We start from the raw sequence: 27,384 nt of genomic DNA on the forward strand, positions 1-27,384 counted from the left end.
GGACACAAAACTAAACTCAACAAATTTGAGAGTACAGAAATTATTTCAAGCATTTTCTCTTACTACATTGGCATGAAATTAGAAATCAACCACAGGAAAAGAAATGAGAAAAAACTAACTACAAGGAAACTAAACAACATGCGACTAAAAAACCAATGGGTCAATGAGGAAATCAAAAGGGAAATTAAAAAATACTGTGAGACAAATGACAAGGAAAACACAACCATTCAAAATCTATGGGAAGCTGCAAAAGCAGTTCTTAGAGGGAAGTTCAGAGCAACACAAGCCTTCCTCAAAAAGGAAGAAAAATCTCAAATCAACAACTTAACCTACCACCTAAAAGAATTAGAAAAAAAACAAACAAAACCTAAAGTCAGCAGAAGAAAGGAAACCATAAAGATCAGAGACAAAATCAATAAAACAGAGATTTGAAAAACATTAGAAAAGGAGTTCCCATTGTGGCTCAGCAGTAAGGACATGGGTTTGATCCCTGGCCTTGTTCCGTGGATTAAGGATCTGGAGTTGCTGTGAGCTGTGTGTAGGCCAGCAGCTGTAGCTGTGATTTGACCCCTAGCCTGGGAACTTCCATATGCAGCCCTAAAACGCAAACAAAACAAAAAAACACAATAGAAAAAAATCAAAACCAAGATCCAGTTCTTTGAAAGGACAAACAAAACTGACAAATTTCTAGCTGGACTCTCCAAAAAGAGGACAGAAAAAACCCAAATAAACAAAATATGAAATGAAAAAGGAGAAATCTCAATGGATACTGAGAAATGTAAAAAACCATAAGAGAATAGTATGAACAATTATATGCCAACAAATTTGAAAGCCTAGAAGAAATGGACAACTTTCTAGAGATAAACAGCCCACCAAAAACGAATCAAGAAGAAATAGATGATTTAAACAGAACTATCACTAGAAATGAAATTGAACATGTAATAAAAACACTCCCTACAAACAAAAGTCCAGGACCAGGGAGTTCCCATTGTGGTGCAGCGGAAACGAATCTGACTAGTATCTGTGAGGATGCGGGTTTGATCCCTGGCCTCAGTGGGTTAGGGATCCGGTGTTGTGGTGAGCTGTGGTATAGGTCACAGATGTGGCTGGGATCCTACGTTGCTATGGCTGTGGTGCAGGCCGGCAGCTGCAGCTCTGATTTGACCCCTAGCCTGGGAACTTCCATATGCCAGAGGTGCAGCCCTAAAAACAAGTTAAAAAAAAAAAAGTCCAGGACCAGCTGGCTTCACAGGTGAATCTACTAAAAGTACAAAGATCAACTTATACCTACCTTCTTGGGAAACTTTTCCAAAAGACTGAAGGAACCACCCCCCAAAGACATTCTATGAAGCCACCATCATCCTAATACCAAAACCAGACAAAGATATTACCAAAAAAGAAAACTATAGGCCAATATCTTTGATGAATATAGATGCAAAAATTCTCATCAAAATTTTAGCCAACCAAATCCAACAACAAATAAAAGTCAAACACCACATGATCATCTCAATAGACACAGAAAAGCACCTGACGAAATTTGACATCCATTTATAATAAAAACTCTTACCAAAGGGGGTATAGAGGGAACACATCTCAACATAATAAAAGCCATTTATGACAAACTCACAGCCAATATAATACTCAACCAAGAAAAGCTCAAAGTGTTCCCACTAAAACCTAGAACAACACAAGGATGCCCACTCTCACCACTTTTATTCAACACAGTATTGGAGGTCCTAGCCGAAGCAATCCGACAAACAAAAGAAAATAAAAGGTATCCAAATTGGAAGAGAAGAGGTAAAACTGTCACGCCATGCAGATGACATGACACTATATATAGAAAACACTTAGGACTCCCCAGAGAAACTACTCAAACTCATCAACGAATTCAGCAAATAGCAGGATACAAGATGAACATTCAGAAATCAGTTGTATTTCTGCATATAAACAATGAAATATTGGAAAAGGAATATAAAAAAAAATACTTAAATACCTAGGAATAAAGCTGACCAAGGAAGTGAAAGACTTATATGTTGAGAACTATAAAACATTAATCAAGGAAATTAAAAAGGATTCAAAGAAATGGAAAGATATCCCCTGTTCCTGGATTGGAAGAATTAATATCACTAAAATGGTCATACTATCCAAAGAATCTACAGATTCAATGTGATCCCTATCAAATTACCCACGACATTTTTCACAGAACTATAACAAACAATCCAAAAATTTATATGGAACCACAGAAGACCCAGAATTGCCAAAGCAATCCTAGGGGAAAAAAAAAAAAGCGGGAGGCACAACTCTCCCAGACGTCAGACATTATCACAAAGCTGCAATAACCAAGACAGCTGGTACTAGTACAAAAACAGACACACAGACCAATGGAACAGAATAGGGAGCCCAGAAATAACCCCAGACACCTACGGTCAATTACTCTTCAACAAAGGAGGCAAGAATATCAAATGGGAAAGAGACAATCTCTTCAGCAAGTAGTACTGGGGAAACTGGACAGTTCCACGTAAATCAATGAAACTAGAAAACATGCTCATACCATGCACAAAAATAAACTCAAAATGGCTTAAAGATTTAATCATAAGACACCACAGAATTCCTAGAAGAGGATGTAGGCAAAACATTCTCTAACATAAACCTTACAAATGTTTTCTTAGGTCAGTCGCCCAAGGTAATAGAAATAAAAACAAAAATAAACCAATGGGACCTAATCAAACTTACATGCTTTTGCACAGCAAAGGAAACCATTAAAAAAAAAAAAAAAGACAACCTATGGAATGGGAGAAAATAGTTGCAAATGATGCAACAGACAAGGGCTTAATTTCTGAAATATATAAACAACTCATGCAACTCAATAGCAAAAAAACAAAGAACCCAATTGAAAAATGGGCAGAAGACCTAAATAGACATTTCTCCAAATAAGACATACAGGTTGTCAGTAGGCACATGAAAAGATGCTTGACATGACTAATTATTAAAGAAATGCAAATCAAAACTACAATGAGGTACTACCTCACACTGGTCAGAATGGTCATCATTAATAAGTCTACAAATAACAAATACTAGAGAGGGTGTGGAGAAAAAAATAAACCAATGGGACCTAATCAAACTTACATGCTTTTGCATAGCAAAGGAAACCATAAAAAAAAATACACTACTGGGGGGAATGAAAATTGGTACAACTATCATGGAAAACAGTATGGAGGTTCCTCAGAAAACTAAACATAGAACTACCATATGATCCAGCAATCCCACTCCTGGCCATCTATCTGGATAAAACTTTCACTCAAAAAGACACATGTACCCTTGCCTTCACCGCAACACTATTCACAATAGTCAAGACATGGAAACAACCTAAACATCCATCAATGGATGAATGGATTAAGAAGATGTGGTACATATACACAACGGAATACTGTTCAGCCATAAAAAAGAACAAGATAATGCCATATGGAGCAACATGGATGGAACTAGAGATTCTCATACTTAGTGAAGTTAAGTCAGAAAGAGAAAGACAGACAGCATATGATATCACTTACATGTGGAATCTAAAATATGGCACAGATGAATCTATCCACAGGACAGAAACAGACTCACAAACATGGATAGCAGATTTGTGGCTGCCAAGAGGGAGGGGAGGGAATGGGATGGACTGGGAGTTCAGGGTTAGTAGATGCAAACTGTTTAGAATGAATAGACAATGAGGTCTTGCTGTATATGTATATAGCACAGGGAGTTACGTCCAATCACTTGTGATGGAACATGATGAAAAGTAATTACAAGAAAGAGTATGTATAGATGTATGACTGGGTCACTTTGCTGTACTGCAGAAATTGAAAGAACAATTTAAATCAAGTATAATAAAAATTTTTTTTAAAGTAAATATATAGTATGTTAACTAAAAGTTAAAGAAGAAAAACAAAGTAGAGAAGAAAGAAGCAAAAGATGAAACTAGAGAGCTGGAATTTTAGATATGATGGCAAGAAAATGAGCATGGCTTTTACATAAAGATATGGAGAAGGGAGGGCATTAGCTATGTGAGAATATAGGGAAAGAAAATTGAAGAATGAAGAAACAGTAAGGGAAAGGCCCTGAGGTACCAGGATGCTGGCATTTTTGAAAAAAAGCAAGAAAGCTGGTTTGGTTGGAACAGAATGAACAAGGGAAAGAGTGATAGGAGGTGAAGTCAGAGAGTTAACTGGGAGGGGTTGCAGAATGGCACATAATATGGAGTTTTGTAGATCATAGCAAGAATGCCAGCTTTTATTCTAAGGCTTGTGAACAGAGAGGGCTGACATGAATTAAGATTCATTTTATTTTACTTTATTTTGTCTTTTTAGGATAGCACTTGCGGCATAGGAAGGTTCACAGGCTAGGGGTAGAATCAGAGCTGGAGCTCCTGGCCAACAAGGGATCCGAGCCTCGTCTGAGACCTACACCATGGCTCATGGCAATGCTGGATCCTTAACACACTGAGCAAGGCCAGGGATCAAACCCGTCTCCTCATGGATACCAGCTGTGTTTGTTAACCATTGAGCCATGATGGGAACTCCTAAGATCCGTTTTAAATGAATCGCTTTGGCTAATGTTTATTTTTAATTTAATTTAATTTTTTGTCTTTTTAGGGCCACACCTGAGGCATATGGAGGTTCCCAGGCTAGGGGTTGAATCAGAGCTGTAGCTGCCGGCCTACACCACAGCCACTGAAACACAGGATCCGAGCTATGCCTGTGACCTACACCACAGCTCATGGCAACACTGGATCCTTAACCCTGAGCGAGGCCAGGGATCAAACCCACGTCCACACAGATACTAGTTGGATTCATTAACCACTAAGCCATAATGGGAACTCCTAGCTAATGTTTAAAAGAGACTACACAGAAGAGTTCTTTCTTGGTGCAGTAGGTTAAGGATCTGGCATTGTCACTGCTGTGGCTCAGGTTCAATCCCTGGCCCAGACTTCCCACATACTGTGAGTGCAGCCAAAAAATGAAAAAATAAAAAAATAAACTACAGAGAGACAAGGGCAGAAATAGAGATCAGTTTAGAAGATTTTGCAATAATTCAGGCAAGAGATGACAGTGGTTTGGACCAGAGTGGTGACAGTGGAGGTGGTAAAAAGAGGTCAGATTCTGTTGTATCTTGAAGGAAATTTGCTGGCATATGGGAGGCAGGGGTGTAAGAGAAAGAGAAAAGAAATACACCAGAGAGCTCCCGTTGTGGCTCAGTGGGTTACAAATGTGACTAGCACCCATGAGGACGTGGGTTCGATCCCTGGCCTTGCTTAGTGGGTTAAGGATCTGGCGTTGCCATAAGCTGTGGCTCGGGTCTGGCATTGTTGTGGCTGTGCTGTGTAGGCAGGCAGCTGCAGCTCTCATTCAACTGCTAGCCTGGGAACTGCGGGTGCAGCCCTAAAAGGGAAACAAAAAAACAAAAAAACTACATTTTTGTACAGATAAACTCCAAGTGTGGAACTGTCATTACTGAGATAGGGAAGACTGCAGAAGGAGGTTTTACTGGGGATTATTACTTAGTTTTAGATATTTTAAATTCTTTAAATGGAGAATTCATGCTTATTCTTCATATTCAAGAATATATTATTAATACACTGAAAGGCCTTATAGTTGAAAACCAGTCAATCTAAGCTATAATAGTTTAGGGAGTTTCCTGGTGCTCTGGTGGATAGGATTCAACACTTGAGTTCTGTGGCCCAGGTTCAAACACTGGTCTGGGAACTGAGATAATACATCAAGCTGCTGCACAGTAGGCCAAACAAACAAAAAAAACCCACTATAATAGTTTTTTAAAAATTAAGTACTTTTGGCAAACTGGTCAAACTAACCTACAGCCAGAGATTCAACATGGAAAATTACAATTTGGGGATAAGGTATATGCAACCTTCCTTCAGTTAGAAAGTATTTTATATTTAGAGTTGTCTTGAAGAAAATTACCAATAAAGCAACTAAGGCAAGGCCTCTGAGGTAGTTGTACAGCTGCTGTGGTCCCACAGAACCTTGCTGCCTCCAACACTTGCCAATTCTTGGGTCACTGTTCAGTCTGGTCGCCTGGTGTTCAGCCTCATGCCTACATACTGTGATAGCCATGTCACTTCATGCACTGGTACACACACCTGAACTGCACCCCCAACATTTAGGTGCTGTATAACTAGAGTGCCTGACTGATGCTACTGGCCCAGTGTGGTAGCCACTGCTTTGATATGGCCTTCTTTCTTCCTATGCTGCCTGTGGTCATTTCTATCAGAGGCAAGAGAAATTTTCCTATCAAAAGAAATTTGGTTGGCACTCTCACAATTAAATGAAATATTAACAGTGACAAAAACTGCTCCTCTTTCCAACTTGAACAAATTTTGTCTGAAAAGTATATTAGAAGAAAGGGAAATATGGCTGTCTATAACATTAACTGCTGATAGACTCTCTAGCTTTTACAAGGAGATGAACTATATTTCTAGGATCCAGACCCCCAAAATAATTTATCTACTGGGGGAAAAAAAAGACTGATGAAATCACAAGGATAAAAAATGTCACAGATGAATAATGCAAAACAACTGTCTGTGTAGTGTCCATGTGAATGTCCTAGTCAAATTCTAGTCAAAAATACTAAAATATTATAGTTGGAAAAGATCTCAGTAAATACTATCATTTTGAGCAGCCTAAGGAAAAAAAATACAGAGAATGAAGAGCCAATATACGGATGTTGAGTATTTCTAAAGAAAACTCCAGGAGTTCCCGTCGTGGCGCAGTGGTTAATGAATCTGACTAGGAACCATGAGGTTGTGGGTTCCATCCCTGGCCTTGCTCGGTGGGTTAAGGATCCGGTGTTGCCGTGAGCTGTGGTGTAGGCTGCAGACGTAGCTCGGATCCTGCGTTGCTCTGGCTCTGGTGTAGGCCAGCGGCTACAGCTCAGATTCGACCCCTAACCTGGGAACCTCCATATGTCGCAGGAACAGCCCTAGAAAAGGCAAAAAAAAGACAAAAAACAAACAAACAAAAAAACTCCAAAACAAACAGAACAGAAGCAGTTTAGAGAGTAGTTTTCTCGAGCTAAAGAAAATTCCAAATCTTCAAATGAAAAAGCCCCATTATGTTAAAGGCAAAATTCATTTTAAAAATGATCAATAACTAGAAATAAATTAGTAAAATCACAAATTTCAAAAAATCAAGAATATCACACATTTTCAGGAAGAAAAAAAATTACCAACAAAATCAGGTTTCTCCTAAGTGTCAGAGTTAACAGGATATGATGGAGAGTATATGTAGTATACTGAGGGGGAAGAGATGTATGTGACTCAATAATTCTGTATTAAGTCACATGAAAGTTATTGAAATAATTCTCACTCATATGGGGAATCTGAAGAAATTCATTCTCTGAAAAAATGTATTCAGAGATGTATTATCAGAAACTGTAAGATTATTCAAATTAGAACCTTTTAATGTGAAGTGCCAGGTATAGAAGTCCTGAAAATGAGCCTGGAAATTAATTAAATATAGAAAATAAAGTCACAACAATTAATGTAAACATGGTTAAAAAGCACTGCAGGAGTTCCTGTAGTGGCGAAGTGGAAACAGATCCGACTAGGAACCATAAGTTTGCGGGTTGGATCCCTGGCCTCGCTCACTAGGTTAAGGGTCCAGCATTGCCATGAGCTGTGGTGTAGGTCACAGACGTGGCTCAGATCCTGCACTGCTGTGGCTGTGGTGCAGGCCGGCAGCTGTTGCTCTGTTTGGACCCCTAGCCTGGGAACTTCCATATGTTGCAGGTGTGGCCCTAAAAGCAAAAAAAAAAAAAAAAAAAAAAAAAAAAAAAGTCACTGCAAAAGTTAAAATAATTTTGTAAAAAAACCAAAACAAAAACCCCCTTTTTAAAGAAAAACAATTTGGTTCAACAAAATAAGCAACTAATAGGAGGGAGTCTTTTCAGGGAAAAAGAAGTACAAGTATTCTCAAAAAGTTTGATATGCCACACAGTGATTAAAAGGAAACACACACATACACACAAAAGGTAGACCAAAATTTACTGTTCAGTCAGCACTAAAGCATATGACAAAATATTTAAGTTCACCTTAGTTCTCACCCCATATAGATGATAAAAGACACTGAATTAAGATATTCATACTCATGTTTCCCCATGACACAGAAGTGAAGATAAAAACTAAAACCATCTAGAAGAATTTTAATTACTTGCCATAAAGAATTAAAGTGGAAAAGAGCTTTCTTAGAGACAACTTACGCTTTACAGATGATGGAGTGCTGAACTTCAAACTCCAAATTAGTAATAACAGGGCAAGTGTATACTCTAGTAGCTGTAACATCTGGTGAATTTTCTTCTCCAGGAACAGGTTCAGTCTTCCAAGTTTTATTTAATTTTTCCATATCCTCTTTCAGCTGATCCAAGCACTGACTTAAAAATTCATGAGCATCCTAAGAAAGTGTAATATTCTTAATCAGATCAAAACATTTCTTGTCACAATTATAGCTTATTAACACTGTGACTTATGCAACCAAAACACTTGGAAGTCAGTAACACATGGAAAAAGGTCAGATTTACTCTAATGATTTGGGGGTACCTATTTTTTGAAAAACAATGATATGTTCTATGTTTCTAACTATAAGTTAAATTAGCATGAAAAATAAATGAATCACTCCTTAATTTTTTTTTAAAGTGATTTTTCTAAAATAGCCGTTGTAGCTAAAACAGTCCAAGTTCCCACAACGGCAAATCACATCTACATTACTAAAATATGACAAGTACACAGAACAATGATATTGAACCTTACCAGACACCCTCAGGTTTTTCAACCTGTGATGAACACACATACAAAAATCTCATTTTAAGATAAAATCTAATGATATACTAGAATCATTTCAATTTCACCTATCTCTAAGGTGTTTAAAAATAATTAGTACTCACATTCTGCATATAACCAGAGAATCTCTCTGCTGTAGCTGAAATGGCATTTTTAACCTTCTTGAGTAAATCTTTTTTGGTCTCTGAATTACAGATATCTTTTTTAACAAGCAAGTGTGCAAAGCGTCTGGTGAAACAAAAGAGACAAATTTAGCAGGTTTTACAAAACAATGTATGGCATAATATTTTAAGGACCTCTAACAATGACACAAAACTTTAAGTGTCTAAAACTTCATTATTCTATAATCGATAAGGTAAAAAAGGTTACCGAGTAAGTATATAACAATTACCTGATAAGCGCATTGAGTGGGATTTTCTTCCATGGGATACCTTGCTTGAGCAAGTCATTTGCAAATGATTGGAGTGAAAACAGAGATTGTAAAATAGCATTCATATAACATGTATTTCCCAAATTGGAGAAGCTGAAAAAAAAAAAAAATAGTACTTTTGAAGACAACAGTAGTTCCTCAAGTATAATCACTTGAGCAGGGGTTCTCTCAACTTTAGCATGCATCAGAATCACCTGGAAGGTTCGTTAAAATATATGTTGCTGGACCCCAACTTAAGTTTTTGATTCTGTCTGGTAGGGGTGATGCAAAAGTTTTCTCGTCTAAAAGGATCCCACCCAGTTGCTGCTGCTGTGGGTCTAGAGACCACACTTAAGAGAACCAATACATTGTAGCATTATTACAGTTTAGCTTCACCTAAAGGAAAACTACACATTTTCAAATGAATGCTAAAAAGGATTGGGGACTTACCCAGAATAGTTTTAGCTTTAATGGATACTGCCAAACATTATACCAAAGTACACCTTTTTAAAAAACTTTCATTTGGGAATATTCTCACACTTTCAGAAAAATTGTACAGTAATATTCTTTATCCCAATTCACCAACTGTAAACCCTTCTGTACTATGTGCTTTATCATTTAACACCCTCTACACATTTTTCCTAAACCATCTGAGAGTTAATGCATAGATCATCTATTTAGCTCTAAATATTTCAGGGTGTACTTCAAAAGAACAACAACATTCTCTTTATAACCAGAGTACAGTTATAAGCATTATAAAATTTAATACTAATACTTTTATCTAATACACTTTCTCAATTCAATTTTGTCAAATGACCCATTGTTTCTTTATAGCATTTTTCTCCCTCAGCACAAGATTCAGTCCAGGATAAGAGAATGCACTTAGTTTTCATGTCTCTTAAGTCTTCTTAATTTGGAAATTTGGAATAATTCTTCAGCTTTCTCTTTCAAGACCCTGACATCTGTGAAGAATACAGCACACTCCCATTGCCCATCCCCGTGCCTCCCACCCAGTTTTGAAAGGAATGTTCCTCATATTGGGTTTGTTATTTCCTCATGATAAGATTCCGCTCAGGCTGAAGACCAGATAGTAATATGTAGTGACACTGTGTCCTCACAAGGGCATCACATCCAGAGGCACAGGATATTCCTATGATACTTATTAGTGATGTCAATTTTGAACACCCTTAAGAACTTCCACCTCAGACTGAGGTCTGGAATATCTCACAAAACTGCTCAAAACATTGGACAACAGGCAGTGCAGGACTGAAATCCCTAAGAGAAGGGAAACAAATGCTATCACACATACCATTTATGCAGAGTTTCAACCTGGAGGCAATTTGTGAACTGGATTTCAGAGAGGGGTATCCAAAAGGAGCCCAGAAATCTTGCTGAGTTGAAAGAAATTGGAGTTTGAGAGGCTGAGATTGCTAAGGTTTCTGAGACAGAATAACTGAGAGGAAGGAGCTGTGCAAAAGAAGAACTACAAAAGTCTGCACAGGGGTCCGCTGCACAGGGGTCCGCTTGAGTATTTGACTGAGTACCAACCTGTGCATACAAATGGTGGTGAAACCTCATGACACCAGGCAAGAACTTCAAGGAAAAGAATGATTACTGGGGAACTATTAGCTGAACAATTCCCAGAGCTCAAGCAGGACCTAAAATTGTTTGAGTTCCCAACAGCCAGAGCAGAGAGACCCAGATGAATTTAAGGGGCATTAGTAGAGACCACAGAGAGGCTATGTTTCAGAAAAGGAATTAAATTAGCCTTAGAAAAAATGACATAGATTTGGCCTGGAACATGAGTTCCTGTTGTGACTCAGCAGGTTACAAACCTGACTATAATCCTTGAGGATGCAGGTTTGATCCCTGGCCTCACTCAGCAGGTTAAGGATCCAGCACTGCTGTGAGCTGTGGTGTAGGTCACAGTCATGGCTCAGATCTGGCGTTGCTATGTCTGTGGCGTAGGCCAGCAGTAAGTTTGGGGAGAGCAATGTGGTAAAAGTAGTCAGAAATTTCAGAGTGCCTTCCTTAGCCTTTATAATTCTACTTCCCCAAATTTATCCTATAGCAAAGTTCTAGGAGTTCTTTTCATGGGTCAGTGGTTAACGAAACTGACTAGTATCCATGAGGACACGGGTTTGATCCCCAGCCTTGCTGAGTGGGTTAAGGATCCGGTGTTGCGGAGAGCTGTGGCGTAGGTCACAGAAATGACTCGGACCCACGTTGCTGTGGCTGTGGCACAGGCCAGCAGCTGTAGCTCCAATTTGATCCCTAGCTGTAGCTCTGGTTGGATATGGAACCTCCATATGCCGTGGGTGCAGCTCTTAAAAAAAAAAAAAAAAAAAGTTCTAATAAGTATTAAACAAACACGCACACATATTCATTCTAGCCTGGATCGTAACTGGAAAAAGGGAAACCTAAATGCACACTAACGCAGTTAAGGGGAATGTACATGGGGATGCACATAATTAATGTGGGGTAGAAAAAGCCAGGGGACAGAGAAGTACTGAAGCATAGTGATTAAGAATGAAAGTAGATGTGGTCATCATTTTGAAATTTATAGAAATATCAAATCACGATGCTGTGCACCAATGCTAACATAGTGTTGTAGGTCAATTATACTCCAAAAACAAACTCATAGAAGAGATCAGATATATGGTTATCAGAAGTGGGGAGCAGGGGAAGAGGGAACTGGATGAATGTGGTCAAAAGGTATAAACTTACAGTTATAAGACAAATAATTGCTAGGAATATAATGTACAACATGGTTAATATAATTAACACTGCTATATGTTACACAAGAAAGAGAATAAATCCTAAGAGTTCTTACCACAAGGAATACTTTTTCCTTTTTTTTTTTTTTTGCTTTTTTAGGGCCACACCCACTCATAGGGAGGTTCCCAGGCTAGGGGTCTAATTGGAGCTGTAGCTGCCGGCCTATACTACAGCCACAGCAATGCCAGATCAGAGCTACATTTGCAACTTGCACCACAGGTCACGGCAATGCTGGATCCTTAACCTTACTGAGTGAGGCCAGGGATCGAACCCACAACCTCACGGCTCCTAGTTGGATTTGTTTCCACTGCATCTGGATGGGAACTCCAGGAATACTTTTTTCTTTTATTTCATATCTATATAAGGTGATGGATATTCACTAAACTTACTTAGTCATCTCATGATGTATGAAGACAAATCATCATGCTGTACAATTTTAACTAATACAGTGCTGTATGTCAATTATATCTCAAGAAAATTGGAAGAAAAAAAATGCAGGTGGAGTCCAACTGCTTAGACTTCCTATTGCCTTACTACTGACTATAATACCTTGAGTAAGTTAACTAACTTCTCTAAACCTTAGTTACCTCATCTATAAAAACAGATTTTTCATATATCTCTAGCTTATAGAGCTGTTGCAAGGACCTGAAGAAAAAGAATTCATTTAAACACCTAGCACAGTTTCTCCCACTTAACAAAAAACACTTTAGGTAAGACTGCTACTATTGTTATAGCTATTTTACTATGATCTCATTTTTGTGTGTTTGATAAAAATATAAGCCAAAAGGGGCTGGGAAGGATTTAAATAAAACATAATGTTGAAGTATCTCAGGAGATGGACGAAGTATACGGGATTGAAGAATATGCACCTTCTGCTTTATGAGGAATGTTTTACATTTGTGTGTGTGTGTGTGTGTGTGTGTGTGTGTGTGTGTGTGTGTGTGTGTGTAGTTTTTCCAAAGTTCAAAAATCAGAGACTTAACTTTATGGATGTGATAAATCTCTAATAAGTGAGTACATATTTGAGAACAATAATTAATGATTCCTTTCATCACTTTTTTATACCAAGTAAAACATACTTCAGTTGAATCACTTTATAAAAAGAAAGCAAGATAAAAGAATTTACCTACCCTTGCAGTTGCTGTTGGTGAGAGGAAAGGGGCAGTCTTGGTTTGTTCCAGCCGGTGTAATCCTGGTTACACCTCAGTTTTTTAACAGAAAGAGGAGCTGGCTGAGGAAGAAATCCCAAACTTCTTTTTGCAGAGGGAGTTTGGCTTGAAATATTAGTCCTATAAAAAAGAATAAATAATGAAGAAGCAAAACAATTTTGAATGCTACTTTTTCTCCCTTGTCAGAGAAATCTATGTCCAGGAAAAAAATCCTAAATTTGAGGCAATATCAGTAATAATACTGATTACTTGGGAACTACATATCATTTTATTCACTTTTATCAACTAAATGAATATAATACTTTAGTTTACCTAGTCTTGAAAACATTTCGCCAGTGAACATTTCCCACTACTACAAACAAAGACAAATATTCTTAACCCAATCTCCTTGAGGACTTACCCTAATTTGTATGCTTAGCAGTGAAAATGTTAGAATTATTTTCAATTTTCTTTTCCTCCTTTTTTTTTAATGGCTGCGCCCACGGCATATGGAAGTTCCTGGACCAGGGAATGATCCAAGCCACAGCTGTGGATCCTTTAACCCAATGTGCTGAGCTGGGGATCAAACCCGCACCTCTGAAGTAATGTGAGCCTTTGGAGTTGGATTCTTAACCCTCTGCATCACAGTGGTAACTCAATGATTTTCTTTCTTTCTTTTTCTTTTTTTCCCTTTTTAGGGCCGCACCTGAGGCATATGGAAGTTCCCAGGCTAGGGGTCAAATCAGAGCTATAGCTGCCGGCCTACACCACAGCCACAGCAACTCAGAATTCAAGCCATGTTTGTGACTCATACCACAGCAATGCCAGATCCCCAAGCTACTGAGCAAGGCCAGGGATTGAATCCACATCCTCATGGATACTACTGGGATTCATTTCTGCTGTGCCACACTGGGAACTCCTCCTTGATTTTCATTTTTAATTTTCTTAGTGTGATTGTTTTCCAAAAAGACTGTACCAATTTATATTTCCATCAATAGTCCTTTTCTTCACATGGTCTCCATTACATTACTCTAATGAGTGAAACATAATCTCACTGTTATTTTAAGTTTTCCTGATTACTACTGAAGTTGAACATATCAATCTTCTCTTTATGGTTTCAATTTTTATATCTTGTTTAAGAACCATTCCATAACAAAAGGTCAGAGAAATGTTCTCCTAGATTTCCTCTTAAAAGTTTAAAATCTTATCTTCCCTTCTATTCAGGTCTTTGATCTGCTTGGACATTTACTTTTTTGTATTTCTTGGAAAGCAAGAACACTATCTATAAGGAAAAACCAAATGTCCTCAAGCAATTTATTGTGTGGTGAGGCCATCTGTTACCCACTGTTTGTTTTACTTAAAAAAAAAAAAAAAAAAAAAGAATTGTGAAATACAGATAAAGGTATAAAGATCAAACGTGTAACACTGTGGTATGGGATGATGATATTGAGGGAAGCTGTGTGTGGAAAGGAGGACATGAGTATTAAGCACACTGAAAATTTTCTGCTCAATTTTGCTGTGAACCTAAAACTTCCCTAAAAAATAAGGTTTACTGGAGTTCCCGTTGTGGCGCAGTGGTTAACAAATCCGACTAGGAACCAGGAGGTTGCGGGTTCGATCCCTGGCCTTGCTCAGTGGGTTAAGGATCCAGCGTTGCTGTGAGCTGTGGTGTAGGCTGCAGCTGCAGCTCGGATCCCGAGTTGCTGTGGCTCTGGCGTAGGCCAGTGGCTATGGCTCCAATTAGACCCCTAGCCTGGGAACCTCCATATGCAGCGGGAGCGGCCCAAGAAATGGCAAAAAGATAAAAAATAAATAAATAAATAAAAATAAAAAGTTTATTAATTAAAAATCAAGCATGGAGTTAAAATTCTTACAAAGCAAACACATACGTAACAACCATTAATGTCAAAAGCTTCCAAGTACCCCTTCAAGCACAAGCCCATTTCTCTACCCTAAAAGTTATCATTAGCTTTCTAACAGTGTTATTCCATACTATGTACTCCTAAACACCGAGTTTGGCCAATGCAAAGTATATTTGCGAAATTTATTTTTAAATAGTATACAGATTATTATTCTTTAAAATTCAGTCTTTCTCAAATACTTATATGTGGGATCTAAAATATGGCACAGGAGTTCCCACTGTGGTGCAATAGGATCAATGGCATCTTGGGAGCACTGGGATGTGGGTCCAAACCCCAGCCAGGAGCAGTGGGTTAAAGATCCAGAGTTGCCACAGCTGCAGTTAGGTGGCAGCTTCAGCTCTGATCTGATCCTTGGTGCAGGAACTCCATATGCTGTGGTGCAGCCAAAAAAATACTAAAATAAAATAAAATATGGCACAAATGATCCTAACTACTTAACAGAAACAGATTCACAGACATGGAGAACAAACTTGTGATTCCCAAGGGGGAGGGAGAGGGAGTGGGATAGACTGGGAGTTTGGGGTTAATACCTGCCAACTATTACATTTAGAATGCATAAGCAATGAAGTCTGCTCTATGGCACAGGGAACCATATCCAATCACGTCTAATAGAACATGACAGAATATGAGAAAAAGAATGTGTATGTGTGTATATATATAATATATATGTATGACTGTGTCACTCTGATGTACAGCAGAAATCAACAGAATACCATAAATCAAATCTTTTTTTTTTTTTTTTTTCTTTCTGCCTTTTCTAGGGCTGCACCGCGGCATGTGGAGGTCCCCAGGCTAGGGGTCTAATCAGAGCTGTAGCCGCCGGCCTACGCCACAGCCACAACAACACAGGATCCGAGCCGCATCTACAACCTACACCACAGCTCACGGCAACACCAGATCCTTTAACCCACTGAACAAGGCCAGGGATCAAACCTGTAACCTCATGGTTCCTAGTTGTATTTGTTAACCACTGCACCACGATGGGAACTCCTCAAACATACTTTAATAAAAATTTTTAAAAATAAATAAAATCCAGTCTTTCTCTTTAATTGGAATATTTAGTGTATATTTAATGTAATTTATGATTTCAGTTAACAACTGTTTTAATATGTTTATCTGTTCTATCATCTGTGCCATTTCTGAGTCAGTATTTATTAATTTTTCTATTCCTTATGAGTTGTCTTTTTCTATTTGTTATTACCTCGTAACATTTTCTTAGATGCCAGATGCTGTGAATTTTATTTTGTGGGGTGCTAAGCATTCTTTTTTTTTGGTCTTTTTAGGGCCATATGGAGGTTCCCAGGTAGGGGTCAAATCGGAGCTGTAGCTGCCAGCCTACACCACAGCCACAGCAATGCGGGATCCGAGCTGCATCTTCGTTCGACTTACACCATAGCTCATGGCAACACCTGATCCTTAACCCACTGAGCAAGGCCAGGGATGAACCCATGTCCTCATGGATACTAGTGGGGTTTGTTAACCACCAAGCCATGACAGGAACTCCTGGGTGCTGAATATTCTTGATTCTATAAACATTCTCAAATCTTGTTCTAGGATGTGGTTAGGTTACCTGGAAAACAGTTTGATCTTTCTCAGTCTTATTTTTAAGGTTTGTTATGTGGGACCAGAGCAGCAGGTCATCTAGGGATAACTTTTCCGCACTAATGAGGCAAGACCTTCCTAGCGTTCAAACTGCTGCTGTTAGCAATAGGAACTATGCCTGGCTTTATGTATGGTCCAAGTATTATTCCTTTAGATCCTTTTGGGTGTTCTTTCTTTGGCCTTGACTAGTTTTCTTGTCTGCATCAGCTGATCAGCACTCAAATACTCAAGGGGTACCCTTTGCATATATCTACAATTCTTTCTCTGTGTAGCTTTTCCACATGGTACTCTGCTTTGTGAATTCTAGCTGCCTTGGCCTCTCTGGATTCCTAGCTCCACTTCCTCAACCCAGGAAGAGCACAAGGCTGGCTCTGCCGGGTTCCCCTTCATTGTGGCAACCTGGAAACTTTCACTAGGAAGCAAGCTGGGGCAATCATAAGGCTAATTTCATTTGTTTCCCATCTCTCAAGGATCAGTGTCCTTCACTGCCTCATGTCCAATGTCCTAAGATCCACTGTTTCATATATTTTGTCTAGGTCCTTAGCTGTTTCATGAAGGTGGGTAATCTGGTCCGTTACTCCACTATGGCCAGAAGTGGAAGTCATCTTTAACTTTTTAATATGTCTAAGTTAACTGTGGCTTCCTCTCAAACAAAAAAGGAACTTAAAATGTTTTAATTTCCCTGTACTCTTTTCCACTCCTATATATCTTATTGTATAATATTTTATGAACTTTTGTTTTTAATTCTATCATTTTATTAAAAACTATCAAAATGTATGTAGATGTATAGAATAACCATGGAAGGTAACAGTAGGTGTCTCTTGAAAGAAAACGAGTAAGCGGGAGTTACAAGACTTGCCTTTCACTGTACGCTCTTTGTAACTTTTGAAGTGTCTACCATAAGCCCTATTACTTATACAACATGATTAAAAATTATTAAAATTTTTTTCCTTTTTATGGCCATGCCTGCAGTATATATAAGTTCCAAGGATAGGGGTCGAATCGGAGCTGCAAATGAGGTCTACATCACAGCAAAACCAGATCTGAACCACATCTGTGACCCACACCACAGATTGTAGCAATGCCAGATCCTTAACCCACTGAGTGAGGCCAGGGATCCAACCTGCATCCTCAGGGAGACAACATCAGGTCCTTAACCTGATGAACCACAATGGGAACTCCTAAAAGCATTTAATTTTTAAATATGCTTTTTCTTTCTTTTCTTGGTCATGCCCATGGTATGTGGAAGTTCCTGGGCCAGGGATCAAACCCGAGCCTCAGCAGGGACCCCAAGCACTGCAGTGACGACACTGGGTCTGTAACCCACTGTACAGTAAGAGAACTCCTAAATATGCTTTTTCTTCTACTCTTTCCTTTGTTCAGTTTTCTTCTTGCTAAATAAATTGTTTTCATGACTCTAAAAATAGCAGTAATTCTTTGCATTTTTTAAATTAAAATTTAGCTGGATATAGAATTCTTTGATATTATTACTTCAGTGTCTTCCTTTGTTGCTAACTGTTGGTCAGTTTTCCTTTTATAGATGATATTTTTCTTTCTGGCTTTTAAAATTTCTTTACCTATTATCTCTTACAATGCGGATTTTTTTTTTTTTTTTTTTTTGGTCTTTTTGCTATTTCTTGGGCGGCTCCCATGGCATATGGAGATTCCCAGGCTAGGGGTCGAATTGGAGCTGTAGCAGCCAGCCTATGCCAGAGCCACAGCAACGCAGGATCCGAGCCGCGTCTGCAACCTACACCACAGCTCACGGCAACGCCAGATCCTTAACCCACTGAGCAAGGCCAGGGATCGAACCTGCAACCTCATGGTTCCTAGTCGGATTCGTTAACCACTGCGCCACAACGGGAACTCCAATGTGGATTTTTTTTTTAAAAAATTTGCTGTTTGGCATTTGTTGAGGCTGTTTGATGTATGGATTTCCATCATTTTCATCCATTATTTCTTTGACAAATTCCTTGCCTTTATTCTCCTTAATCTTTTTTTCCAAAATGCCATTAAGATGTGGAGGGACCAAGGAGCCCAACATAAGTCTCTTAATTTCATTATATTTACTACCTCATCTCTGTGTTACATCCCATGATCATGCATTTTAGATGTGCTTAGTAGCTGCCTCAATCTGAATTTCTAATCTGCATAGGACTTTGCCAGAGGTTCAGAATTCTTGCCCCTATACAGGTAACACTAAAGCAGATGCCAATAACTATGCAAGCCTCATTTTGGAGTATTTGCTCTCTGCTCAGGAAGCATCAGCCATGTTCAGGTGATAAGACAGAAGTGTTTTGCCTTGATTTACTAGCACACAGAGCAGTTCTAGTTAACCAGCTTCAAATAAGAAACCAAGTTCTGCTCTAGGGTCATGCTCAGTTCCCAATCTCATGCTGGTTTTGAAGACCCAGCCCTAAATACTTGACTCTAGTTTGGGTTTATGTTTTGTTTTGGATTTCTCCTTCTTCTTCGTTTTTTTTGGCCATGGCATGCAGCAGCTTGATGTGGGTTCTCAGTTTCCAGACCAGGGACTGAACCCAGGCTGCCGCAGTGAAAGCACTGAATCCTCGTCACTAGACCACCAGGGAACTCCCTTAGTTTGTGGGTTTCTTTCATGCTTTAGGACTTCAGCATTTACTCAATATTAGTTTTTTCACCAACCTGGAAATTTCCACCATATCTTTGAACGCAGCTTTGCATTAAAAAATAATTTTTTTTAAGTGTGATAAATCTGTATAGTTTTTTTTCTTTTTAGGGCAGCACTGAATGGAAGTTCCCAGGCGAAGGGTCAAATCAGAGCCGTAGCTGCTGGCCTACACCACAGCCACAGCAACACAGGATCTAAGCCACATCTGTGACCTACACTGCAGCTTGCAGCACTGTCAGACAGATCCTTAACCCACTTAGCAAGGCCAGGGATGAAACCCGCATCCTCATGGATACTAGCTGGGTTCTTTAGCTGAGTCACAACAGGAACTCCTAAAAAATTTTTTTATTTCCTCAATTATTCCCATGTGTAATGAATATGCTCATTTCATTATCTTGAGAAGAAATCTGTATTGTACATAATGGATCACCTGCAAAGAAAATTTACTATTTTTTAAACTTAATATTCCTTTAAGATTCTTCAAATAAACATATATGTCAAGCTTTCTCTCTCTTAAATTCAAAGAGTTTAGTTATTACCACTGCTGTCACAGTGTAGCCTGGGTTACCACTCAAGGCTAGATATACTTAAATATACAATATCAAATTCTTTATTTCACCTTAATCATTTAACATCAATAAGATTTTTTACTTTGAATTAAATTCTAGTAAAAAACAACATATGACTTAATATGTCATTATAAAGTATATCTATTATACACCATTCCCCTCACTTTTTACATTCCCCAGTGCCCTTTTGTGCAGCATTCCATGATCACATTTATTTGACAAGGGCTTAGCAGTTTCCTTGTATATTTATATCCAATAAACCTCAAAAGATTTAATCTATATCTCTAGATTCAGCAATTAAATTTCCGATTAGGCTTTTCCAGTAAAAGATATACCCACTAACGTGAAACTTTTGCCTTTAAAAATAAAAATTCCTTAACTTTTGGTAGACAGGTTAACAAATACACAAGCAACAAAGCCGATTTTAAAATGCCTCAAAGGAGAGATCTTATTATGTTTATCATCACTTGGGATGATGGAAAATACACTGGCCTAGAATCACAATGCCAGTCACAATCGGTGGTCTCGGTAAAGATCTTTATAGACATCAATTTATTGAAGTGTTGAAAAATGTAAAAATAAGAGTTTGAACTAAAACATCTCTAGAGTCCTTTCTTTTTTTTTTTTTTTTGTCTTTTGTCTTTTTGTCTTTTGTTGTTGTTGTTGTTGCTATTTCTTGGGCCGCTCCCGCGGCATATGGAGGTTCCCAGGCTAGGGGTTGAATCGGAGCTGTAGCCACCCTCCTACACCAGAGCCACAGCAACGCAGGATCCGAGCCGCGTCTGTGACCTACACCACAGCTCATGGCAACGCCGGATCATTAACCCACTGAGCAAGGGCAGGGACCGAACCCGCAACCTCATGGTTCCTAGTCGGATTCGTTAACCACTGCGCCACGACAGGAACTCGGATGTCAGGCATCTATGATTCTCATCAATTTTGTTACTTTAAATTAGGGTATTCATTTTTACAGCCCACCCATCATTTAATATTCTGAAGAAGAAAGCTCTTCAAGTTCTCCACAAGGTATATAACCACAAAGCGTACCTGTCTAGGTTAGTGCTGCTGGGAGAGTAGTCCTTGGATGCAGCTCTGCTACCATAAAAAGATGATGACTGCAAAGGTAAAAGCCCTAAAAAGTGAACAAACAGGGGAAAAGTATGATTCCTAAATCAACCATTCAAGTCCATTTAATAATAAAATTATGCACTGAGCCTGTTCATGATTTAACTCTTCCCTCCCCCCCTTTCCATCAAAATAATACATATATATGCATGTTAAAAGATCAAACACAGTGGAAAAGGTTATAATAGCAAAGAATACTCCCTTGCCCTAAGCTCCACAAGTTTTGCTTCTAATTCTAAACATTTTTTTGAAATTTAGTTTTTCTAATTTCCTCTATGACACTAGATAATGTTTCCATAATTTCTTGATTTAGTCATTTTTTTGATTTATTCACTTTAAAGTTTCAGCTGACTTCCTCTTTGAAAAGTTAGAAATAATTTCTCACTTATATCACCCCTACTCTTGTTCTCTTCTAACCAATTATCAGCTGTTATTTTAGTTCTACTGATTAGTTCTCCAACTTTAAAACACTTAAACTTTCTAGATTTTGTTCCATAAATTATCATCGTCTTTTTTTTTTTGGCTGTGCCCATGACATGTGGAAGTCCCCAGGCCAGGGACTGAATCTGTGCCACAGCAGTGAACCAAGCACAACAGTGACAATGCCAGATTCTTAATCCACTATGCCACCAGGGAACTTGCCATGAATCTTCTTTTCACTTGACCACTTACTCCCTTCTCCCTTCCTCTTCCACATCAACTTCTGTAAGATGTACCTTAACTTTAACATTATTAAAGCTTATTACATCTTTAAATATTCTTTTTTGTAACTACAGGTTGATTATAAAAACTGAAAACCAATAACAGTTTATGTAATGTACTATTATTTCAGAGGTAACAATTATAATATTAGAGATACTTTCTTTTTTCTTTTTCGTAAGGATACTTCTTTCTGTAGGATTCCAATTACAACTCTGAACCACTAAAAGGAGATCATTCCTATAGTTTTGATCAAATGAATTCTCTTAAACTTTCAATTTATCAAAATCATGCTGTATTTTAGCTTGCTTCAGTTTGACTTCAAGTTGAACACAGGAGTCAAATCAGTATCAAATATCTGAGTCTCTAAGGAGTTTAGAGGATCAGAGAGATATGTTAAGTGTAGTAAATACTAAGAAAAATTCAGGGACAGTCTAACTTTGTTTTTGTGAAAACAAGGTGCAAAGTGAGTTTAAACAACTCTTTAGGCAATAATTTCAAGATCTTCTGGAACTTCTAAATAAGTAGCAACATTGATGAACTTTTTTTGTTGTTGTAATTTGTTTCATTTTGGGTTTTTTTTTTGTTGTTTGTTTTTTGTTTTTTTGGTTTTTAGGGCTGTACCCGAGCATATGGAGGTTTCCAGGTTAGGGGGTCTAATCTGAGCTACAGCTGCTGGCCTATGCCATAGCCACAGCCATGCAAGGTCTGGGCCTCAGCTGTGACCTACACCATAGCTCATGGCAATGCCGGATCCTTAACCCACTGAGTGAAGCCTGGGATTGAACCCGCAACCTCATGGTTCCTAGCTGGATTTGTTTCTGCTGTGCCACGATGGGAACTCTGCATTGATGAACTTTAATTTAACCACTTAAACTCCCTGGGTTCATTCCATGGTCCAGGTACTTTGACAATGAAAGAGTTTAATTACAGGTAAATAGTGGGAAAAGTAAAACTTAAATTTCTTATAAGCAAAATAAAAATTCCCTTATATTTCTAATATTTTTAAAATATTTAAGCCAAATAGTAGACACAAATTGGTACCTGATAACTATTACTGAATTACATAGTATTCCTGAATAACAGAGAAATATGCCCCATTTGGGTTTTTATTTCTAGTCTAATACAATGCATCATAAAATAAATAGATACCTTATACAAAGACCAAATACTTACCCGATGTCCTATTCTCTTCTGACTGTTTCAAACTCAGCTGCTTCTCTCTACTGCTGGTTAAATATTTTCTTGAGGGATCTGTCATAGCCTTGTTGTTCCTAATAATTTAATTCAATATATATAGGTATATAAAGATATAATTCTTAATTTTGAATTGCCATTTAAAAATGTTTACATTTAAATTGCTGAATTCACTGATTTTCTTGAAAGTTAGGCTACAAGGTGTTAAAGTCTCAACAGCTCAGCGACTTAAGCAAATGAAGATCATAAAAGTAAGCTTTTCATTACCTAGTCAAAAGCCAATCCAATCTATAACCCTGGTAACTGAGCAAAAATAAGGAGTATTTTCTTTACACAAAAGTCAAACCAGAAACAGCAAAATTATATAGATTTTCTTAGCCAAAAGCAAGACCAGATGAAATGATTCAGCTACTAAAACCAAAAGAATCAATTAAGACATAAATTATTTGAGCTTGATACTGAATACGTTTAAAAAATAAAACAAAATCCAAAATGTTCCTATAACCTATATAATTTGAAATACTATTTATTAAATGTCAACATCATTTCAATTCACAGTGAGTAAACTATTTTAAGCTCATGAACACAAAGTTAAAATTTCTTAAGCTCCATTTCCCCTTCTCTATTATTCCCAAATACCTGAACCTGTGTCATAAAGTAGAATGGGTCCAGTCAGAAAAATGCTCAGGCTGTGACTACAAGTGCTAATCTTAGGAGAACCATCATGAATAAAGCCTGTAAGCAGACAAGGTAGATGTTCCACCCACATTCCCTCTGACCCCATTTTTGAGTCCTCTCCTCCAAACCAATTTAGATCATTCTGATAGCTAGTACCAAAGGTTCTTCTTCACAGGATTATCCTCAAGCTACTACAAAGACTTCGCCTGTATTCTAAGAGAGTCACAAGTAAGGACAGGCGCTAGACTCAAGAAGCCCAGCTCCCTTGTCCGGAATTAGAAGAGTTTTAAGGTGACATTTATATAACAGACTTTCTCTCTGGGATAAGGAGGAAGCCCAACTTTTGCATTTGTCTTTTTTTTTAAATCAAGATCAGATTTTGGGGGAGTTCCCATTGTGGCTCAGCAGTAACGAACCCAACTAATATCCATGAGGATGCGGCTTCGATCCCTGGCCTCGCGGATGTGGCATTGCAGCGAGCTGTGGTCTAAGTCACAGATGTAGCTCAGATCTGGTGTGGCTGTGGCTGTGGTGTAGGCCGGCAGCTGCAGCTCCGATTAGACCCCTAGCCTGGGAAACTCTATATGCCACAAATACAGCACTAAAAAGTAAAAGAAAAAAAAATTAGATTTTTGTCTGAGATCACACTTATTTTTCATTTCCTGCACTTCAATAGATTGCTTTTTTCCCCAATCCCTTTCTGGTATCCTCTGGGAATAACTCCTAAATAAATCACTCACAAACTAATCTCTATTTCAGCATTTGTTTCTAGGGAATTCGATCTACACCGGTTGGTATTAAGAAATGAGTCCAGGAAGCACAGTCTAAGGACAGGATTCTGGAACTGGATCAACAGTTTGGAAATGACAACAGAAATGTCACTGCTGGTAGTAATACTTCCAGTGTCTTATAGTCTTAGAACGCTTAAGATTTTTTCATCTGTAGTGAAATGGGATGGCTTAAAGTAGAAGAGGATATGGCTCATGCAATCTCTCTAGCATTTGAGAAATGTGGTAAACTGCACAATGGAACTTGCTGGGGCAGCAGAAATGTTTTAAAACTGGATTATGGTGATGGTTGCACAACTTAATAAATGTACAAAAGATACAGAACTATACATTTAAAACAGGTGAATTTTATGGTATATAAACTGTACTTCAATAAAGCTGTTTTAAAAATGGCCCAAATTATTCCCTTTTTTGTACCCAAGCCCCCTATTAAGAAACATAATCTACTTTCCCCATCCTTTAATGAAGCTGGCCTGTGATTTCCTTTTCCCCAAAGAATGTGACAGGCATAACTGTATGTAAGTCCTCATCTAAGGCTAAAGGCACTATGCAAATTTCTACTTACTCTCTTGGAACCCTGCCACTGCTATGTGAATAATTCCAGGCTAAGATGCCAGATGATTTAAAAAAACATGGCCAGAGAGACCCCGTTGTGACTCAGTGGAAACAAATCTGACTAGTATCTTTGAGGATGTGAGTTCAATCCTTGGCCCCACTAGTGGGGTAAGTATCCAGAGTTGCCATGAGCTGTGGTGTAGGTCACAGATGCAGCTCAGATCTTGTGTTGCTGTTGCTGTGGCTGTGGGGTAGGCCAGGCTGCAGCTCCAATTTGACCTCTAGCCTGGGAACTTCCATATGCCAGAGGTGCAGCCTTCAAAAGCAAAAAATAGATAAATAAATAAACTAATTAATAAATAAAATTTAAACAACATGGCAAATCACCCTCATCACTCTGACCACTAGTCAGCCAATGGCCAGCCATCCAAATAACACCACCTTGAACTAGCCAACCCCTAGCCAATCTATCAACTGACCATGGAAGCATGAGAAAGAATCCAGGGAGTTCCCATTGTGGAGCAGTGGAAATGAATCCAACTGGGAACCATGAGGCTGCGGGTTTGATCCCTGGCCTCACTCAGTGGGTTAAGGATCAGGTGTTGCCGTGAGCTGTGGTGTAGGTAGCAGATGACGCTCCGATCTGGTGTTGCTGTGGCTGTGGCATAGGCAGGCAGCTGTAGCTCCAATTAGACCCCTAGCCTGGGAACCTCCATATGCCGCGGGTGCGGCCCTAAAGAGCAAAAGACAATAGAAAATGAGAGAATCCAGCCACAACTGGCCAAGCCTGGCCCAGATAAACCAAACCACTCAAGTGACCACTGATTGAAAAGCACTAATAAACGGTTGTTATTTTAAGGATACTGTTACATGGAAATAGATAGCTGATATAGTGTTATGGGTTAAATAATAATCATAAAGACCATGGGTCGTGCTATGAGAGCAAGCCATTATGAGCTAAAAGCTATCATACCCATGAAGCTGTAAGATCAGGTAGTTAGAGCAATAATCCATCATAAAATATAAGTGGTACATCCAAGTAAACAGGAATAGATCATGAGAACAGATCTATGAGCATTCCCTATGACCAGATGGAAGAAAAAAAACCCTTGGGCCTGATTCATGCATAGATCATCTTGGTACACTGGCACAAGGCTGAAAATGAACTGCTGCTGCACTATAGCCCCACTAAGGGACTGCCTTGAAAGACAGGAGTGAGATGAAATCCTCAACTGTGCAGAGTTTGGGAAATGCATCTCATCATCCACTTATTGTGGAAAGAAAAGTAGGCCAATGGGCTCCTGGATGGTAGCAAATCGTTTGGATGGATGGTCAGGGGCCTGGAAAAAGTAAGCCTAGAAGATCAGGGAGAAATGATTTATGGAAGAGGCCTAAGGATAGTCACATAGAAGTACATACAAAGGGTGAAGATCTGTTCCACATGTTAATGCATGCCAGAGAACTCCACCAGAGACATTAAAAATAATCACACAGGGTAACTTGTCCAAAGGATGCCAGCCAATCTCTGTATTCAGCCATTCAAATATTTCCACAAAGAGCCCATGAATAACAACTATACTGGCAGAGATAAAAGCTATGAATACACCCTACAATAGGTGCTCCCTTTCAACAAGACTGCTTTATTTAGCTACAGATGCTGCTGGATGTTCAACTGGTCAGCGGCAGAGACCGATGCCCAGCCCCCGAGTGAGTGCTATCCCTTAAGGAAACCAACCAGTCATTTGGTGATAAACTGATTATATTAGGTCTTTTGCATCCCAGAAAGGGAGCAATTAATTCTGACAGGGATTGGTGTACAGGTTTGCTTTTGCCTTTCCTGCCCACGGTGCCTTGGCTACATTGCTATCTGAGGGCTCCTAAGAGTATATGATTTATTAACATGAAATCTCACTTAACATCATCCTGGAACAAGAAAGACATTTTACATGAAGGAAATGGAGGTACAAAAAGGGCAAATGACCAAAGGAGCCATTGGTTCTACCACAGAGGATATTATCTCAATGCGGATAGCCAACAGCCTTTAATGGTTCATTCAGCTTAGAGATGATCTTATTAGGAAACAGTTGCTCTTCAGGATACAATGTTAATCATAAACCAACAAGTCATGACATTTATAGAGAATACATGGGTCTGGAAACCATGAAGTCAAATAGGAATGCCCCTACTAGCATTCTCAATAAACCATTTGGAGAATCTGTGCTTCTTGTCCCCTGAATTTAGCTTTTATTGGTCTAGAGGTCCTGGTTTCCAGAGGGGTAATTTTTTCATCAGAGGGAATAGGAAGAATCCCATTTAATCTAAAGCTATGGCTGCCATCTACTCATTTGGGGCATGCTGGAAGATCAACAAACAAAGAAAGGAGTTAACATACTGTAAGGAGCAACTCACTTGGATTATTTTAAGGGGT

At 38.7% G+C, this 27,384-nt stretch overlaps 1 protein-coding gene and 1 long non-coding RNA gene across 22 annotated transcripts in view; both read right to left on the reverse strand.

Moving 5' to 3' along the window:
* USP37 (ubiquitin specific peptidase 37) overlaps positions 1-27,384 on the reverse strand; it is a 97,664-nt gene that overhangs the window by 43,366 nt on the left and 26,914 nt on the right. For all 21 annotated transcript variants that reach the window (XR_014828714.1, XR_014828713.1, NM_001444839.1 and 18 more), the window contains 6 exon segments: positions 22,915-23,012; positions 20,962-21,046; positions 13,154-13,312; positions 9,228-9,359; positions 8,941-9,064; positions 8,260-8,450 (listed from right to left, as the gene is read on the reverse strand). Coding sequence is in view for 15 of the 21 variants with exons in the window: in NM_001444839.1 (NP_001431768.1) it covers positions 8,260-8,450; positions 8,941-9,064; positions 9,228-9,359; positions 13,154-13,312; positions 20,962-21,046; positions 22,915-23,012 (789 nt within the window). In the remaining 6 variants the exon portion in view is untranslated.
* On the reverse strand, positions 16,695-20,683 carry LOC146396144 (uncharacterized). Its single transcript, XR_014830162.1, has 2 exons — positions 19,776-20,683; positions 16,695-18,507 (listed from the first exon to the last, which is right to left on the reverse strand). It is a non-coding gene; the product is annotated as an uncharacterized LOC146396144 (long non-coding RNA).

The sequence above is a fragment of the Sus scrofa genome, chromosome 15 (assembly GCF_054392235.1).
Source record: "Sus scrofa isolate SSC_HxYL_T2T_F1_AM1 chromosome 15, Sscrofa_HxYL_maternal_Yorkshire_Landrace_v2.0, whole genome shotgun sequence".
NCBI lineage: Eukaryota > Metazoa > Chordata > Mammalia > Artiodactyla > Suidae > Sus > Sus scrofa.